The sequence below is a fragment of the Lissotriton vulgaris genome, chromosome 1_1, assembly GCF_964263255.1.
Source record: "Lissotriton vulgaris chromosome 1_1, aLisVul1.2, whole genome shotgun sequence".
Classification (NCBI taxonomy): domain Eukaryota; kingdom Metazoa; phylum Chordata; class Amphibia; order Caudata; family Salamandridae; genus Lissotriton; species Lissotriton vulgaris.
The window spans coordinates 2,081,466,233-2,081,486,693 of NC_141685.1; the positions used below are offsets into that span (position 1 = coordinate 2,081,466,233).

The following is a 20,461-nucleotide window of genomic DNA, read 5'->3' on the forward strand; positions in this document are numbered from 1 at the left end:
TGATCTGATAAGTGCGCTGGTAGATGTTCAATACTTTTTACATTAGCTCGCAGAGATTTGTTCATTAAGAAGAAATCTATTCTGGATTTATGTCCTAATTTCTTATTATGGTAGGTGTACGGATAATTTTTTACACCTTTTAGCTTCCACATGTCTTCCAGATTTAGATCTTTTTTATAGATCCCTAGCCATTCCCTCATTTTTGGTAGAGTCCATTGTTTTGTTGGAGGCATTCTGTCTGTTTTTGGATCCTCTATAATATTGAAATCTCCTCCCATAACAATCGGAGCTGGAAATGTTAAAAGTTCAGAGTACAGTTTTTTAAGAGGCGCTGGGTCATCCCTGTTTGGACCATAATATCCCACAATTGTGAGCATGCGGTCCTCAATCCTGATTTTAGCAACTGCCCATCTACCATTGCTATCTACTTCTTTAGATTCTATTTTGGCGTTTAGGGATTTTTTTATGATGATTGCTACCCCCTTTATGTTGCACTCTTGTGATGTATGTATGCTTGATCCAATCCAGTGGAGATTTTTTACCAATTGAGTCCACTCTGCATTTATTAGATGTGTTTCTTGAAGAATAATAATTTCACTTTCTGTTTCTTTCAAGTATTCCACAATCCTTCTTCTTCTTGAAGGGGTTCTAAGCCCATTTACATTCCATGTTAGAGCTTTTATTGTTTTCTCTTTTGTCATCTTGAGTTGTTGTTTCGATTGAGGCAGCCATTAACTCCCGTACTATTCCTTTTATATTCCAATTTTGAGGATTTTTTTTTCTTTTTTTCCCTACCTTGCTCCCCACCCGTGTGTATTTAAGAATTGCATTTTTGTGGTTCAGTGTTGCTAGAGATTCCCTCCCTGAGGAAGCCTCCCTTTTTCTTCTTTCAGGTGTTATTACACCCGATTTCGTGCTCCGATTCTCCAGGTATTTTATTCTTTTAATTTTTATTATGTAAGTGCTTCCCAATATATATCCTGCTACAATTGTTCTGTCCCGTTTTATGTTATACATATATATATGTATTTTCCGTGTTCCTTTTTTTTTCCCAGTTTTCCTAGGATCTTCTTACAGTTTTTTGGGAAAAGTATGTTAGAGTTTGTTCCTTCTATTACTTCATTGCTGCATCATTCCTTATTTAGTTTATCAATCTCGATTTGGTCTTTAGGAAGCTGGGAATTTCAATTGTACGTTTGCTCCCAGAGCTTTCAATTCCTGCATATATTGCCCGAGCTCCCATTGCCTGTCTTCTGTGGCTTTACAGATGTCTGACCGTATACGAAATGTCCAATTATTTTTATTGAAATTCCCAGTTTTTAGTCCCTCACTCAATATTTTTTCTTTCAGAGAATAGGTTCTGAAATTTACCAAGATTTTTCTCGGGGCCTTTCTCTCCTTACTTTTTCTGAATGGATTTCTATGGACTCGTTGAATATCTGCTGCTAAGTCACGTTCTTTCGTCCAAGGAAGAAATTCTTCTAGGAGAGATAGAACGTAAGCCTTAATGTCAGATCCCTCTGAATTTTCGGGTACATTCAGCACTCTAATGTTGTTCCTTCTTCCTTGGTTTTCCAAAGATTCTAGTTTCTCCTTGATGGCTTTCTCGCTGTCTTTTAGATGTCCTATTTCTCTTTGATTTGTGTCTATTTTTTTGCTTAAGGAGCCAAGCTCATTTTCGACCGCTGTGACTCTGACCCCTAAATCATTTAGTTTCTGATCTAGGTTTTCAACGACTTCTAGTATTTTGTTTTGGTTTCCTTCTGAGATTGAGAATTTTTCTCTCATTTCCCCCAATATTTTATCCATCATTTTATCCATGCACACCTCCAGGATTTTTTCTGTCTTATTTTTAACCATATAATCCATATGCTCCTGCTCTGATGCATCCTCTTGAGTCTCTTGAGTCTCTTGGTCAATTTCTTGATCGTTTAATATTTCGGCTCGCGTGGTAATCAGAGAGCTTGTTTGTGATGGATGTACTGGTTGAGGTGACTGGTTTATCTGTGTTGGTGATATCGATTGTGTCAATGGAAGAGTCGCGCTAATGCTTGAAGTCGAGGGTGACTGCATATCTGTTCTCTCTGCTGTCTCCTTGTCTGCGAACTCCACCACTTCTTCTTCGGAAGTTGGACTGACACACTGATTGTCTAATACTGCCACTGACAGAGATGCTGCGCCCTCTGTGTTTGCTATGTTTGTTACATCGACCGTATTAGTTGCTAGACAATGACCCCCTCCTCTTACTTGCACCACTTGTTGTACCTTAAAATATGATCTTAGAGATGGTGTAATCTTGATTTTCTGATCTTTGCTTTTCCTAGACCCTCTGCTTTTTATATTTTCTGTTAATTCCTCTGAACGTGGGGGGTGTTTCACGCTTTTCTTTGTGCTTCTTGGGGTCATGCACCTTTTTGTAGTCTGTAGAAGGTTCTGTTTAGCTAAGTTTTGATTCCTAAGGCAATATGCTGACCTTACTCCTCCCTCTTCCGATCTCTCTAACACAGAGAACAAGGCTCCTACTGCTTGTGTCTTCTTCGATCTAAATCTTGTGGAATAAGCAAAATGAGGTGGGCCTTTTTCTTTTTTATTTTTGACAATCTTGTCTGTTCCCAGCGGTTAGGCAGTATGTTTGTTATCAGCTTCCCCCGACTTCTGTGATAACAAGTCTTTATTGTATTGGGTTTCTACTTCGTCTACTTCGTCTACCTCTGTCTCAGTTCCTCTCTGTTGCTTGTTGTGTGTCTGTTCCCCTTCTGCCAATACTTCCTTTGGGGCGAGACTTTCACCTCTCCTTTCATTCATCCAGCAAGGAATTATCGGAGATTTTATTGTCATAAAGTTTTCACTATGACACTCTTTGCGCTTTATTCCTTGTAAAAACAGTAGGTTTTCAGGCGAATTAGGGCTCCCCTCTCCTTTCAAATGCCCTGTACTGTAAACCTCGTTACTGCTGCCTTGTGGGCTCTTCACCGAGTCTTTAGTGTCCGCACCCGCCCCATCTACACAAACACACACGACAGCATCACAGGCTCTGCTGCTCTTACCCCGGAAGAAGAAATTGATCTCACCGAGCCTCTTCCTGTAATTCCGGGCAGCGCCTCTTGCTCTCCCCCACAGCCCGTCACTGCTCGAAGGGGTGACTGCGGGATCCAGGCTCCGCCGCACCACAACTGCGACCCACCCCGTCATGCAGGTTTCAGTTTCACACGATATCCCCCAAATTTGTCCCCGAGACCGGGACCGGGACCAGGGTGGGTTATCCAGTCAGCCGCGAGCAGAGAGTGAAGGACGAAACAACCCAAGATAGAAATGTTGCCGCTGCCGATATCAGGTCTCACAGATCTCGCTGGTCAGGTAATCGGGCTCCGACTGCTTATCTGCTGGGAAAGGTTTTTTTTTTACAAAACTATGGATTCCAGGGAGCGTATTGATGTATATTGAGATCCTAGGAATTAATCCGCTTATAGCACCTAATTCACATCGCTAATTTAGCTGGTTCCGCATCGAGAAGCGTTTTATCTGCATATCTTCCTGGAGTCTTATCGGAGCTCATGACCGAGCGTCTCAGCCGGCCGCCATCTTCCTCCTTCATCATTGCTCATTGCCTACACTGCGTTCCTTCCATATTGCGCAAGGGTATTCATGTGTCCTCTCCATTCACGCTATGGCTCGCTCAGCTTTGTGCAACTACCCTCTTATGTTTACCTCATGACATTGCGGATCTTTCATTTCTCTCAGGCCTCAATGGAATATTACTACTCCTTATTTTTCTCTACTATTTAAATGCCTGCATTTTGCTCTCTTTCCTCGGTGCCTAAACTCTTGCTTATTTCCATTTGACTCATTGCTCCCTCTCAACTGCTTCTCTGGAGTTCATGGGGAAACTTCGCAATTTGAAGCTCAACTCCACATCTAAAGTGCCGGTTGGTTCTGACTCCGACTCACCTATTCAAGACATGGAAGAGGGTCGGTCATCAAAATCTGATTCCGCTCCTGGAGCCATTCCTAAGGCTTCCACAGGGAATAAAGCGCCATCCTCTTCAGTTTCCTCCAAGCGTCTGAAAAAGGATCCTCCTTCGCCTGGGAGTACTTCTTCTCCTTCCTCTATGGATCTCATCTTGGAGGAGCTGCGTGCATTCAAGCCATTTATGGAGGCCACCACCAAAAATATGCAGGCTATGCAGGAGAAGTGGTTGTCTCTGGATACGCGTGTTCACACCTTGGAACAATCCACAGAATCCTTGCAGTCTTCTTATTCCTGTATTCCGTCCATGGAAGCGGAAATACCACTACTTAAACGACAGACTGAGGAGTTGGAAAACAGGAATCGTAGGAACAATCTACGCTTATACGGCCTTCTAGAACTTTCAGAAGGGTCTAATCCTACCACTTTCTTCCAGTCCTTCCTTGCCAAGATCCTAGACGCTCCGGCCCTGTCTTCCATTAACATTCAACGAGCTCATCGTCTTGGTCCTAAGGTCGCTACCAAGACTAGGGGTGTTATCATGCTTTTTCTCCAATATACTGACCTTCTACAGGTCCTCTCTGCCACCAACCTCAAGAAGCAGATCATTTGGGAGGGCCACCGTCTCTACATATCACAGGATGTCTCCAAGGCCACCGCGGAGCGCAGGGAGAAGTTTTTAGACATGAGACCGCAGCTCAGAGCCCTTAATGCTAGATATGGTCTTTTGCATCCTTGCCTCTTCAAGGTTACTTATAAAGACAAAACAACCACCTATGAGGATCCTGAGGCCCTGCAAGCTTTTCTTCACCAACATGGTCCTGATGTCATGGATATGTCCAAGCCCGGTTGATTGGACTTGTTAGCTTTTATTTTGATCTCATTATAATATGGTTCTGGTTTCCTCGCCGTTCGTTCTGATGATGTTTTTGATGTACCTACTGTTGTCATTATGTTTGCCTGACCTCTTTTGTGCTCCTACTGTTCAACCCATCTCTCATCTTGTTTATTTCATCCCCATGCATCTATCCTAATGTTTCTCTTCCTTCAACAGGTACTCCCCTTCTCCTCGTCATCCTGTTTTACCTTACTATTCCTCGTGCTGCCCTTTGGATGTCATAGCAATTGAGGTTTGGTTTTCGCTCTGGATGTTGTCGCCGTCGTCTCCTGCAACCACCATCCCCCATTTCTGTTTTGTTTCGTTTTCGTGAGTATGTCTCTCAGTCGTTCGTTTTGGACGTGTACTGTCTTCTTGATTGTTACTGCTGTTGTCCTCTTTCCTCCTCCTTTTTTCTTGGACTTCTCTCACCTTTTCTTCTTTTCGTCTTCTTTTCTTCTTTATTCTATTCTCCACTACTTCTTTTTCTTCCATTTTGGACTTAGTATTGTTTTTATCCTTGACTTTTCTATCTTTTCATTCTTTTCTTCTTCTCATACCCTTTCTCTCTCACTACTAGGTTTATGTTTCTTCTTAGTTCTCTCAGCTTATTTAATTGCATTAAACAAGCATGTTGCTGTTAGCTGTTTCTTTATGCCGTTCCCTTCCGTGTTACAACATGGAATGTTAAAGGATTAAACAATCCTATTAAAAGGCAAAGGGTTTTATCGCATTTGGCAAGGCTCAAGACGGATGTTGCTCTCCTCCAGGAGACTCATCTTTCAGAATCAGAAGCTTTGAAACTTAAACGTTGTTGGGTGGGTCATGCTCTTTGCTCCCCCACAATTAACAAGAAGATTGGTGTTGTGATTTTGTTGCATAAAAAGTTAAATGTTTCCTCAATTTCTCACGATTGTGATGTTGATGGTCGATGGGTTATTGCTACACTTCTTATTGATAATATTCGCCTCACCCTTTTTAATGTATATGCCCCTACCGGAATTGACCGATCCTTTTGGCCCTCTATCTCTGCCAAGTTGTCCTCCCTCTCCGGTGATTACATCCTTCTTGGAGGGGATTGCAACCAAGTCATGGACCCCTTCCTCGACCGTAACTCAAAAGTTAAATTTATTCCTTCAAAATGCACACCCAATTTGTTAACACTTCTCAAAATAATGTTCTGGTAGATATTTGGAGGTTGTGTAATCCAGACTTGAGGGAGTACAGTTTTTTCTCCCCCCCCTCATCAATCTCAATCCAGTATTGACCATATTTTCCTTAGCAAATTCCTGTCCCAACGTGCCATTCGATCTGAAATTGGTTCCATTCTACTTTCTGACCATGCTCCGGTTTTTGTAGACCTCGACCTACTTCTGTTCTCCCCTCACTCTGGCAGATGGCGTTTCAACAACGCCTTACTTTTGGAACCTACTTTTTGTTCTGAATTTACTGCTTTTGCCACTGAATTTTTTCTCCTTAATCATACCCCTGATTCCTCTTTTGTTACGGTTTGTGATTCTTTTAAAGCAGCTTCTAGAGGTTTTATTATTAATGTTGTGGTTCGAAAAAAAAAACTCAGGGAGCTCAAATCTAATAAAATTTTAGCGGATATTAAACATTTAGAACAAACCTACTATTCTTCTAAATCTGACCTCTCCCTAAAAAAACTTATTGACGCAAAAATCTCAATAACCTTTTGTTAAAATGCAATTCCCGTTATTATGGTGGTAAAAATAAAATGGGGAAACGCCTAGCCAATTACTTAAAAATCAGAAAAGAACGTACGAAAATTGCTTCCATTAAGACTCCTTCTGGAGAATCTAGATTTAAAGATAAATATATTCTCTCTGAATTTGTCCAATTTTATGACACCCTCTAAACTCCCGAAAGAATCCCGGAATCTTCGGACCTTCTCTCTTACTTTCATTCTCTTCCATCTCCCCCGACTTCTCATATTGATTTTACTTCTTTAGAACAGGACATTTCACTTTCTGAAATCTCCATCGCCGTCTCTAAATTACGTTACGGTAAAGCTCCAGGGTCTGACGGATTCACTATCGAATTTTATAGCCACTTCGCCTCTTTCCTTCTTCCAAAACTTTTGCTCTTATTTAAATCCTTACTCTCAGCCGGCTCCTCCCATGGTTCCTTCCAACAAGCCCTAATATGCCTCATCCCCAAAGAGGACAAAGATCACTCTCTCTGCAAAAACTACAGACCGATATCCCTGGTTAATACCGACTATAAGATACTTGCCAAGATTCTAGCATTACGTATGGATCCCCTTCTACCCGACCTAGTTGGACCTGAACAATCAGGGTTTGTAAAAGGTCGCCTCTCATCCGACAATTCACGTGTTTTCCTTAACATTCTTAGTAAAGCCTCTTCTCTGGTCCATCCCTTTGCAGCCATTTCCTTGGATGCAGAGAAAGATTTTGATCGGATTGGATGGGATTTTATGTTTCAGGCTTTACGTTGGATTGGTATCCCTCCCAAATTCATCTCTATCATCTCTCTACTCTATTCTAACCCTCAGGCTTCCATTTTTGTTTACGGGATGGCATCGGATTATTTCTCTTTGCACAGAGGCGTTCGGCAAGGTTGCCCTTTATCCCCCTTGCTTTTTGTTTTAGCCTTGGAGCCCTTCCTTACTAAGATTCGTTTGAATAACAGTATAAAGGGTTTTCAATTTGATTCTCATCAGGTCAAACTCTCAGTTTATGCTGACGATATCCTTTTTTATTGTTTGGACCCCCTTTCCTCCATTCCTTACTTTCTTCAGCAAGTTTCTTCTTTTTCTGCAGTTTCTGGTTATCGACTCAATGCCGATAAGTGCGAAATCCTTGCCCTAAACTCTACATGCCAGAAGCATCTTTTTTCTCAAACTGGTTTCTCCTGGCAGCCTTCCAAAATCAAATATCTGGGTGTTTGGTTTGCTCCTCTCATATCTGACACTCTAAAACTAAACTTTGATTACATCTACAAGAAAATGGATGCCACTATTTCACGTTGGCATCCACTCTTTCTGTCATGGTGGGGTAGACTTAATTCCATTAAAATGATGTTATCCCCCCTTCTTCTTTACACCATTTCTATGCTTCCTTTGCACATTCCGATTTCTTTTTACAAAAAGATTGATTTTTTATTATTGAAATTTTTGTGGAATGGTAAGCGCCCTTGGATAGCTCTTGCTTCCTTACGTAAAGACAAATCTCTTTCTGGTGTGCGCTTTCCGGACTTTAAGGAGTACCATCGTGCTTTCTCTATGAAACAATCTGCGCGCTGGTTCTCTCAGGACCTCCCTTATTACCCCCCTATTTGGCTAACTATGGAATCCTCCTTTATTTCCCCTTTTAGTTTTCGCGAATTCTTGTCTTTCTCATCTTCCCCAGCCTGTCTTCTTACTCCTGTTCTCTCTTTCTCTCGCAATCTCCTCTTACCCTATATGACCTCCTCTTATCCCTCTCTTGTTTCCACTCATGAACAACCGATTTGGAATAATTCTCTTCTCAAAATTCGTGATCGCACCATCTTTTGGAAGTCCTGGCACTCTCGAGGATTGTGTTGGGTCTCTCAATTAATTTCCCAAGACTCTCCTCTCTCCTTTACGGATCTTCACTCCTCCTTCTCGCTACCACCTTCCACTCGATCACAATACAATGCTCTTTATCCGGTCCTGATCACTTATCTCCGCTCTTTACCATCTTCAAATGATATTCCTCTAGATCGCAAGCCCACTCACCTTCTTTTGGAATCCTCTCCTTCCGCCTCTGCTCTTTATGATTCTTTTCGTTTTTCTTCTGATAGAGTTAAATCTAGGATTGAAACTGCTTGGGAATCTGACCTTTCTCAGGATTGGTCGGTACTTCTCTGGGACAAACTTTGGAATAAACTTCATAAAACCTCTAGAGCTGCTAATACTACTCAAAACTATTTTATTTATCACAGAACTCTATTTACTCCTCTTACCTTATCCCGTTTCTCTTCGGATTCCCCTTCTACCTGTTGGTCATGCCCATGTCCCTCTGCTGATCTCAAACACATGCTGTTTGATTGCCCTCCTATCTCCAAATTTTGGAATCTCATCTGGGGGAAAATCCAGAAGATTTTTCAATTCCAAGTCCCCTTCTCCCCTTCGCTAATTTTTCTAGGTTCCCTATCACCAGATCTTCCCCAGTCTCCTCGTCATTACCTTCTCCTTGACCTTTCGATTGCTCTCGCCTTTCATACCATTACCTCTAACTGGAAACAAGGTGCGAATGTCTCCTATCTTTCCTGGTGGAATGCAGTTTGCTTTCATCATAGACTTGATACCAGTTATGTTTCCCCCATCTCCCTGGCAATTAAACGTGACCTGATTTGGCTCCCCTTGGTTACATATCTTTCTTCCTCTGCCCCAACACATGCCTCTCCAGACCTTAATACTGTCGAGGTACGAAAACCTCCTTGATTTCCTTTTGCCTTTCCATTATAATATTACGATTTACAGTTCATTGTATTATATTGTATTTCCATTCCTTATACATATGTTATGTTCATATATCCTTCATGCTTGTTATATATGCCTTTCATGAAAGTTTTTATTATATTCCTGATTTTAGGTTTGTATTTACTCTAGCTAATATTCCTCATTTTGTTATATAATTTTGTTGTATCCATTTCCTGTTTTTTCTTTCCTTTCCCCTCTTACCCCTTGCTTTATCTCTTCAATAAAAACAAACTTAAACAGTGGTGAAGGCAGGGGGCGGGGCCTGATGTGACATGTGTGCAAACACGCCCTGTGGCGCGTTTTAAGTTAAGGAATTAATTTCCCTTCAATCCTGAGGGCCCCTGGGGGTCAATTAGCCCACCAGGTGCCTCCAGTAAGCGCCACAGGCCTGCATTGCAGAGAGGTGGCCCAGGCCACGCCCCTTTTTACACCTCTCTGCAACGCAGGTCTGTGGCACTTACTATTGGTACTTGGTGGGCTAGTTGGACCCCAGGGACCCTCAGGATTCAAGCGGACTTAATCCCCCAACTTAAAATGCGACACAGGGCACATTTTCACAGTGGTAAAGGGAAGGGGCGGGGCCTGAGGTGACATGTGTGCAAACACGCCCTGTGGCGCGTTTTAAGTTGGGGAATTCATTCCCCTTCAATCCTAAGGGCCCCTAGGGGCCTACTAGCCCATCAGGTACCTACAAGAAGCGCCAGAGGCCTGCGTTGCAGAGCGGTAGTCCAGGCCACGCCCCTTTTTACACCTCTCTGCAAAGCAGCTCTGTGACACTTACTGGAGGTACCGGTGGGCTAGTTGGACCCCAGGGACCCTCAGGATTCAAGGGGATTTAACCCCCAAACTTAAAATGCGCCACAGGTGTGTTTGCCCAGTGGTGAAGTCAGGGTGTGGGGCCTGAGGTGACATGTATGCAAACATGCCCTGTGGCGCATTTAATTCCCCTTCAATCTTGATGGCCCCTGGGGGCCAACTAGCCCACCTGGTACCTCCATTAGGTGCCACAGGCCTGCGTTGCAGAGAGGTGGTCCAGGCCACGCGCCTTTTAACACCTCTCTGCAACGCAGCTCTGTGGCGCTTACTAGTGGTACTTGGTGGGCTAGTTGGCCCCTGGGGACACTCAGGATTCAAGGAGACTTAATCCCCTAACTTAAAACACGCCAGGGGGCGCGTTTGTAGAGTGGTGGAGAAAGGAAGCATGTCCTTTGTCTACCTGTCACCAATCCCACTGCGTGGAGCTTTCTGGGGGTAAAAGGTAGGCTAGTTGGCCCCAAAAGGACCCCCAGCAGTGAAGGATCCTTCCATCCCCATCCAATACCGTGCAAGGGAGCGTGTTTGTAGAGTGGTGGGCAAAGAGGGCGTGGCCGGGTGTGAGTACTTACCAATGCTGCTGTATGGGACTGAGTGGAGGCAATAGTTTGGGAAGTTGGCCCCCAAGGATTTCCTTGGGGCCAACTACCCCTCTTGTTACCTCCAGTAAGTCTCACACAGTGGGATTGCTAAGATGTCTTTCTTAGGCCATGGCCCCCTTTCTCTACCACTCTGCAAACGTACCTCGTGGCAGACTACAGGATCGGGGATGAAGTCCAATTTAGTCCTGAGGGAGTTTGGGGGCCAAGAATCCCTCCTGGTACCTCCTGTACGTCCTATGCAGCGGAATTCCTGAGCGATGGTTGGACGCCAAGCACCCTTTCTCCACCACTCTGCAAACACGACTATTGGTTAAAATAGCATATTCCTGCACCTCTGACTGAGAGGTTGCTTCAATCCCCTTGCCCTATTATGTAGTAGGCCTTTCAGAGGAGGTCATGCTAATCACAAGGGTACCCAAACCCCATCGAGTTCCCTAGTGTATGTAGGTGTGTTCACTGTATTCTAAATGTCTTTTAGCTTAGCACTGGCTCTAAGCTTGGTTAGTCAGAGTCAGTTACCACCAGTACCTGTCTGAAAATGTTGTGGGCATAGGAGGATTTTGCAACAAGGCCTCTTTCTGCTCCTCTGTTCGTTCTTTCTGCACATCTCTTCTTCTTACTGCACTTTTCTTCATCTTTCTGGACGTCTGTTGCCTCTTTCAGCAGTTGTCTTGCTTCTTTTTGTGCTTTTCTTCCTCATTATTTACATGTCCTACCTTTGTAGGCATAGCTAGAAGTTAGCATTAAAAAAAACTTTGAAATTCACTGAAAAAACTATAGGTTTCAGGCACGTTATAGTTAGAAATTAGCATTTGAAAAAACCTTAGAAATTCACTGATAAAACCATAGGTTTCAGGGACGTTAAAGTTAGTTAGAGATTTCACTCGTATAAAACCATAGAAATTCAGCCGTTATAGTTAGTAGACCTAACTATAACTCAAGCCCCTTCAATGCACTGCTGATGACGTCACATGTTACATCACTCATGACATGCTCAGTGACATCACTGATGACAGCACTGATGATATCTCAAATTACATCACTGATGACATCACTGATGACATCATCCACGTGATCATCTGATGCACCTCCTCATGCCCTAATAAAACCTTTCATACACCCACTCTAAAATACAGACCACCAATATTGAAACCATTGACAGACCAATAGCAGTTAGTACATACCTGCTCAGTGATTCATGCGTCTACACACACATCCACCCACTAACCATACAGTCACTCATACACACAGTCATTCATCTATACAGCCACTGATATATCCACTCCTAAACCCATATAGACACTCACACACTGCCACTCACCCAAAGAGTTACTCATACACCTGGTCAGCCATGCAAAGAAACTATAACACGCCCATTTACTTGCTTATACAGTCATACACACACCACCACACTTATCTTATTTTTATACTTTATAGGAACACACATTCACTTGATGATATCATCAGTGATATCATTTGAGATGTCATCAGTGATGTCACTGAGCATGTCATAATATGTGACGTCATCAGCAGTGCACTGCGGGGGCGCGAGTTATAGTTAGATCTACTAACTATAACGGCCGAATTTCTATGGTTTTATACAAGTGAAATCTCCAACTAACTATAACGTCGGTGAAACCTATGGTTTTTTCAGTGAATAAATATATATATATATATATTAATTAAATAGGAACGCGTTTTTTTACTTGCCTATATTGTTTGACAAATCTTCACAAAATGTTCCCACAAATTTGTGCTGGTGATTTTAGTTGTGCCTGGAAAGTTTTACGGTGATTGGTCAAGCAGAGGTCGAGAAAAAGGGGGGTAAAGAAAAGTATGTTTCTCATTTCAATTCTCTTTTTGCAAGTGACTTCAGCCTGAACCGCTGGACGGAATTACACCAAATGTGGCATAAAGCTAGTCCTTGGTCCAGAAAGAGTGCTTTCTGTTCTTTGGTGTAAATACGTTTCATAGTTTTAGAGATATTTAAAGAAACCCACATTTGTATATCCAGACACGAAGGCTAGGCAAACCCTCCCAATCTTGTGCTGAGATCTGATTGGCTGCCAACACTTTAACAAAGTTTAGCAGCCAGCTTTGGACTTGGCTTCAGCCAAATTTCTGAAAAAGGTTAACAAAAAGAGGCACCCTGCCAGGGCAAAAAAGCATTTTTAAAAAACATTTTTGCCATTAATCGCAGAGAATCTGCAACGCCGGCAATTTATTTATTTTTTTAAACCCAAAGACGGGCTTACACAGTTGTTTTAAAAAGAGCCACCACATGGGCCAGGTCCTGGGGCATTTTTTATAAAAAAAGATGGGGGTGCACAGGGCCCCCTCTTTAGGCTCTTGTAGTCCTAGGGACCACCACCTCCTGGGGCTTTAATTATTAAAAAGGAAGGGGGCGCACAGGCTCCCCTCCTAAGGCTCTTGGGGCCCCAGAGACCACCACCCCCGGTGCATTATTCATAAAAAAGGAAGGGGAGTGCAAGGATCCCCCCTCCTTGACTTCAAGGCCCCTTAGAACCACCTCCTGGGGCTTCATAAGTAAAAGGCGGGGGCTGTACATACCCCCCTCCTGTGACCCATGCACAAGAAATGAGGGTGCCACACAGCCCCCCTCATGGAGCCATATATTTTGCCTGGGGACCGGCACCTCACCAATGTGTACTTTGAGAAAGGTATTGCCAAAATGTGTCTGTTTGCATTACTCATCCATAAATAACTGCATAATTCATCCCTGTGAGTGCTGATCATTATTATTCCTGACATAAATCGCGGATGTACCCTTGCGCGGTCGAGGACCCATCTGCGACATTGTTGGAAATGGCCCTTTTTGCGGGGTTATCCCCAAACTTTTTGCTTCTTCCTCCCTTGTTTTTCCTGATCTGTGGTTGTTGGCAATAGGACTCTGAGCACTTTACCACTGCTGATCTGTTCTAAAGTGCATATGCTCTCCCTGTAAATTATTACTGTGATTGGTTATCCATGATTGGCATATTTGTTTTACCTGTAAAGTCCCTCGTAAAGGACACTGAATATGCCAGGGATGGTAATTCAAATGCTACCAGTGGGTCTGCAGCACTGATTGTACCACCCACATGAGTAACCCTAAAATGGTGTCTCTGGCCTGCCACCGCAGTGCCAGTGTGCAGTCTGTGGACTGCCATCTTGTCCTGGCCAGTGTGCACACAGACCAGGCCGGACACTTCCCTTTTCTTACACATTGGACACCCCTATGGTAGGCCCAAGGTACCCCCCTGGGCAGGGTGAAGTGTATGTGAAAGGTAGGACATGTACTAGTGTGGGTGACATGTCCTGATAGTGAAATACTGCCAATTTCGTTTTTCATCTTGCCCATAGGATAGAATGGGGAATGCTGTGTCCCATGTGTACCTCCATATCTCCCCATAGGATCAAAATGGGAGCTGAAGTCTGGTATACCTGAACTCAGAATTTGATAACGCATCTTTTAGGAAAGATGGTTTTTAAATTCAGTGTTTGAAAATAGCACTTTTAGAAAGTGGCTATTTTCCCGTTCAACCTTTCTGTGTGCCTCTGCCTGTTTGTGTATTGACTGTCTGGTTTGTGAGTGACAGAGGCTGGGGGTGGTTGCAGGGAGCTGGGGGGTCAGCCCTAGGCTGAATAAATCTGTCTACACTTAGAGTGGTGGGAGGAGTTGCACCTGGGCCTGAATGGGACTGGGCCTGCCTTCCACAATGCTGGCTCCACCTCCTGCAGTGCGTCTAATAGCCCTGACCCACAATCACAAAGGAAGAAGACCTGCCCTGGCAGAGGGCACACAGAACTGGTTGGGACTGGATCCTGGACCACCACACATGAAGAACAAAGACTTTTGGGGTATAAAAGTAAGACCTGAAACCCCAGTAAAATTAGACAACTTCCGGAGTCAAGAGGAATCCCTGCTGAAGAAGATCAGCAAAAGAGACTGAGGAGGAAGACTGCCCTTGCTCTGTGTTCTGGGGCTGACATGCAGTAGCTGTTCTGCAAAAGAGGGAGGATGTTGTACATACATACAACAGAGGACACAGGACTCTGCTGTGTGCTGTGTCCCCATCGTGCAAACAGGGACTTTGCTGTGTGCTGTGTCCTAAAAGAAGAACAAAAGTCTCAAAAGGCCAGAAGAGAGCTGACCTCCTGTTTCTGAAACCCAGGGATAAACGGTTTCAAAAGATTATCTGTACCCTGTGGCCAGCGTGTGCCTGTGGTGAAGTCTGCACGTCTGAAATCTGCCCTAATCTCCCCAGGGCGGCCCTGCAATGTTGCGTGGATTTCCCTGAGCCTTGCCGGTGTCGTTCGTGAAGGTTGCTGTGTCAGTGCGTTAATTTACCCCTGGATCGCCTCTACGGCTCGGTGCGGGTGTCGGCGCACAGCGGGTGTCTGGCAAGAAGACTCCCTTGCCAGCAGGGGACAGAATACTGGAAGTACCGCCTGATTTCACCGCAGCAGGCCGGGTTCGCAAAGGAGACAAGAGCGCGGGAAACTGCACCGCTGCAGACCCAGGTTCCGACTTCGTCATCGGCGTGCCACGCTGTGGTTGGTTCCTGCCCCCGGGGACTCCAGCAGCGTCATCAGCCTGCCGCGCTGCGATTGGCTTCTGCCCGAGGGACTCCCACTGTGTCATCGTTAGGCCGTGCTGGGATTGGTCCCAGCCTCCAGGGCTCCCCCTCACTCGACCAGGAAGTGGAGCTGCCGCCTGAGGCCAGGATCGTCTCGAGGGAGAAGCCGCCCGGGTGATTGAAACCAAGGAGACCCCCACAGCCTTGAAGGTAAACCGACGCTGGGGGGGGGGGGGGGGGAATAGTGTGCACGGAGCCGTGGTATAGGCTGCATCTTCCCTCGGGGGTAACTTTTGGAAGCCTGCATGTCCCGCGCTACAGTGGGGACCAGTGCTACCTCAAAGGGTTTTGGTAACGAATGGAACCTGCTTGCGCTCTCGCAGGAGAAAGCATACTGCAGTGGGGACACCCTTGTATACACTCCATCACTCAGCAGAGCGGGAGCATTGCGTGGCGGGAGGTACCTTCCTTCCCCCCTTTGAAGTACTCACTGTGTATGCCCAGAGATCAAGGTGAGCTGGGTTACAAGGGTGTACTGCGAGGCCAGAGTTAACCAGGGACATTGATGAGTGAACTTTTAACAACAGAAACCTACCAGTTTGCTTTATTAAGGAAAACTACTAAAAGAACAGTGCAAAAGTGAACGTTTTTTTTTTTCAAAAGACCATTTCTGATGAAGGAGTAATTTATGTATGTGTATTTTTGGGCGTTTTTATCTGACCTAAGCTATATAAAGATATTTTTATTTTTACAATAACTGGTGTAGTGTCCATTTGTGGTGTTTCACTGTGTTACTGTGCGTGTTAGTGCAAATACTTTACATATTGCCTCGGGGATAAGCCTGTCTGCTCGTGCTGAGCTACCAAGGGGGTGAGCAGGGGTTATCATCAGTGTGTTTCTCCCCTACCCTGACTAGAGTGGTGGTTTCTGCCTGGCTTTGGCGCAAGCCTCAGCCAACCAGAAATCCAATTTCTAACAGAATATATATATATATATATATATATATATATATATATATATATATATATATATATATATATATATATATATATATATATATATATATATATATATATATATATATATATATATATATATATATATATATATTTCAGTTTTAAAGGTGGTCTGTGGTTTCGCCTTTTTCCTGCACCACTGGCAATCAGGTTGCACACCGCCAAATCCACAAAACCAGTGTGAAATACATATATATATACACACACATATATGGTAATAACTGGATTAACCTGTTTGCCAACAAATGTTGCCCTCTACTTCAATAGTGTGTATAGGTTGGTTTTGGGATTTAGGAATAAAATGGGCATATTAGGTTAAGTCTTAAAGTTAGGAAATTGAAGGTTTATGGTAAACAATAAAGAATAAAATGTCTCTCTCACACAAATAACAAAGGTTGGAACAAACCAAGTCCTGTTCCTAAAGTAATGGATACTACCATTACATTTTAACTAACCTATTACATATCTAGGGTATACAATCATTTAATATGGTCTATATTTGAAAACTTGTTAAGAGTTTAAATAAAAATTTGCCACACTGTTCATTTCTAAATTCTCTAAATGTAGTTCTCCCATCTTATATTGCACATATGTTCCTGTTTATTACAGAATCATCTCAATTTTCGTGCTGATAATAATCATTTTCAAATATTCATTACTTATTCATACAACTTCAAAGACCCTGCCAGGTGTGCTTTATAGTACAAAAAACTTTGTATAGTTGGTTTTCTTAATTTTCAGTTATTTAAAGAACGTTGGACTCATGAATAGAAAAACAAAATATTTACCTTTATATAACATGGTACGATAGTTATTTGCTTCCCAGTAGCTTATGTTTACTCTTGTGAAAACATTGTACTTCTCTGGATACTGAATTTCAAACACCACTCCTGTTTCTGGAGAAGGTTTATAATCGTAGATAGAAACACTGCTCACCGGAAGAGGTTCTGTAATACAAGAATGAAGAGGAAAATGATAGACCACTCGCACATGTCATTTGTGATGGATTTTTACATCTACTATTCACAACAGTTTTTTAATATCATTACAAGGATCATTGCACGGAAAGTGGAACATCCTAATTTCCTCTGAACGGACGACAGTCGGTTGCACATTTTACTACAGCATCAGCCCAATATCGCCGTATGAAATATAGAAAGCAGGCTAGAAGTGTGGGGAGATGGAATGAGGAGAAAGAATTGAGCTAAGACTTGTATATGCGTGACATTAAATCCCCACAGCAACCTGCTTGAACACCCCATTATAGTTCAAGCTGAAAACTTGCGGTTTAATTTATTGTGTAGTGTAATGTTAACCCAATTTGATAATATTAACAGATTAATAAAGTGTATATAAATAAAAAAACTATTTAAAATTGAAATATGTAAAACGCCCTGTAAATGAGAAGGAATTTGTTTGTTATGTGATATAGGTACTTAGGGCCCAATTCACAGAATGAATTTAAGACTCAATCCTAAACTTACTACTATTTTGTTATTCACAGAATGCACTTACTACTTTTGGGATTCACAGAATGAACTTACTACTTTTGGTATTCACAGAAGTTAGGATTTTGTCTTAAGTCTGTTTTAAGACAAACTTAAGACAAAATCCTAACTTCTGTGAATACCAAAAGTAGTAAGTTCATTCTGTGAATGCCAAAAGTAGTAAGTGCATTCTGTGAATACCAAAATAGTAGTAAGTTTAGGATTGAGTCTTAAGTTCATTCTGTGAATCGGGCCCGAAGTATCGTGTGCATCTCACTCCTGAAGAAGTATCTTTAATTTGAAATTCGAAGGTAAAGAATTAAGTTGGTATGTATGCTCAAATTGATTCTGTCAGTATAAGTGCTTCAAACACATTATAATACGGATGATGGGTGGCCTCAGTTGAATTTAGAAAAGGTCCACTTTTCCCATTAAAATTTTGATTTATTTATATTTTGGGAATTAGATAAAATATTTCATCTTTCGAGTATTTCTTTGATATGCTTTTGTCTGCATTTTTGTATATTGTTTGGTGTTCAAATCATCGAAATTGCTTAGCCTAGGTTCCCTGGCTTCTATTAATGACTCACTGAGGGTCTCCGGATTCCAAAAATGACTTAGTGGGGGTCCCCAGCTTGCAGTAATGATTGAATGGAGGGGTCCACAGAAAAAAAGGTTAAGCACCACTGGTGTGGTGGATGCAAGCTATTCGCCTGAAACTGTCTGGTGTTCCAGATATCAGGATCATTTTCACTGATGACGTACCTGCAAGGCCACCAGGGATCTACAAATATGGTAAGTGGTTTGTCCTTAGGGTTGCACTGATGCACCCTTTACTCTTTCAGAGCAACGAGTCAAAAATAGTTCAAAGAGCAGTACCGTGCAGCGAAAATGACGTTGAGGTCCTAACCAAGATTTCAAAAAGATAGAAAACATCATTATTAGTTATTGAAAAACTTAGAAACATGAAAATTGGGGATCAACAGATGAAAATAAAATAAATTCAGCTGACAAAACACAATATGCTCCACTGCTAGCATAATCAATCAAGCCAATAAAAGTCTAGTACAAAACATAAAATTTCAGAAAAATTAATAAAAGCCTTTGCAGACTTTTCAAAGCGTCCCGGAATAGGGCCCTGGTAATAGCAAGCTGCAAGTGAGTATGGGTATGGTATATGAAAGGTTTGGTCTTGTCAAGAAAATTATCCTCAGACTTAAACCCTCATTACAAGCATTGATGTAATTATGTTGAAAATCCTGCATATCGCATTTGCAGATATCATGGGTCAGAATGAAGGATAACTATGTTTTCACACCAATATCTACAGCTTTTACCTCCAGGTACCTTTCCCATTCACATTTTTCCTAGAGCACTGTGAATGGGGATCATTTCTGAATTTGTGGATTTTCCTGTAAAGGCTTAATCCAGATTCAGGTTAATTTCCTGTTTCCTCTATGTGAGAAGATGCCTCTTTTCAGGTGGTCAGGCACATTTTTGTTTTGAATTGTGTTCCTGGTTTTTAGACTCTGCAAACTGGGGCATTTCTATCCAGTACCTAGTGTATGCTCCCTGACCACAAACACATATAGAAATCGACTAATCCTTGATTGGTTTATTTAACCTTTTGATAAGGCCTTATTATGTAGTGTGGAAATACACCTATGGCATAAACAGTTAAATTTCACCTGTGACAGCAGAATTATTGTGCCATCCACTAGAGAAAAGGAAAACATGGCTTTAGTCCATCATTGTAGGCCGATTTGGTACTCTGGATGTGCCTATTATAGCAGCTACATTTTTGTCGAAGAAGTTGAAGATTGAAATGAGAGGGGATATGTCTCTGTTAGAAATGGGATTTCTGGTTGGCTAAGGTTTGCGCCAAAGCCAGGCAGAAACCACCACTCTAGTCAGGGGAAGGGAGTTACAAGCCAAATACAACTCCTGCTCACCTCCTTGGTAGCTTGGCACGAGCAGTCAGGCTTATCCCGGAGGCAATGTATAAAGCATTTGCGCAACACACAAACACAGCAGCAACAAACTTGGCACACCACAAAAGCAACTCCACACAAGGTTGTATAAAAAATAGCCTTTGTATTGTCATAAACACATTAGAAACATATTCACACATTTACACTGCGCCAACTGGCACGGGCAATATCTACAGGGGAATTATATACGGGACCAGGCCAATTGCGCCACGGTCAGAACCATCAGAACATATAAGTAAGTATAAACCACAACCAGTAACGTACTGGTACAATAATGACCTAAGCATTATCACAGAAGCATTAGACAACATCCAAAAATATCATAGCATGACATTATGCATAACCATATTAGGCCCCAAACCTCATTAGCATAAACACATTACGCAATAGGCCTCGCCAGCATAAACACATTATGCAATAATCATGGTGTATAAATCACATTTGTCCTAGGCATCACAGTAGGCATAACAAAACCTTATGCATAAATCACTTTGGGCAAATCATTATAAAACATTTGCATTAGGCATGACCACATTAGACAATCGCAGTAAGCATTAAATGCATTTGGCCTAATCCTCTTAAGCATTATCCACCTTATGCATCACAAACTTATCCTGACCCCTAGACAATAGCTCAGCA

At 42.6% G+C, this 20,461-nt stretch overlaps 1 protein-coding gene across 6 annotated transcripts in view; it reads right to left on the bottom strand.

Annotated features, from left to right (window-relative positions):
* The window catches only part of PTPRO (protein tyrosine phosphatase receptor type O), a 1,018,456-nt gene that overhangs the window by 538,409 nt on the left and 459,586 nt on the right, over positions 1–20,461 (bottom strand). For all 6 annotated transcript variants that reach the window (XM_086920999.1, XM_086920983.1, XM_086921017.1 and 3 more), the window contains exon 3: positions 17,133–17,291. In XM_086920999.1, coding sequence (XP_086777125.1) covers positions 17,133–17,291 — 159 coding nt within the window. The remainder of the gene's footprint in view (positions 1–17,132; positions 17,292–20,461) is intronic.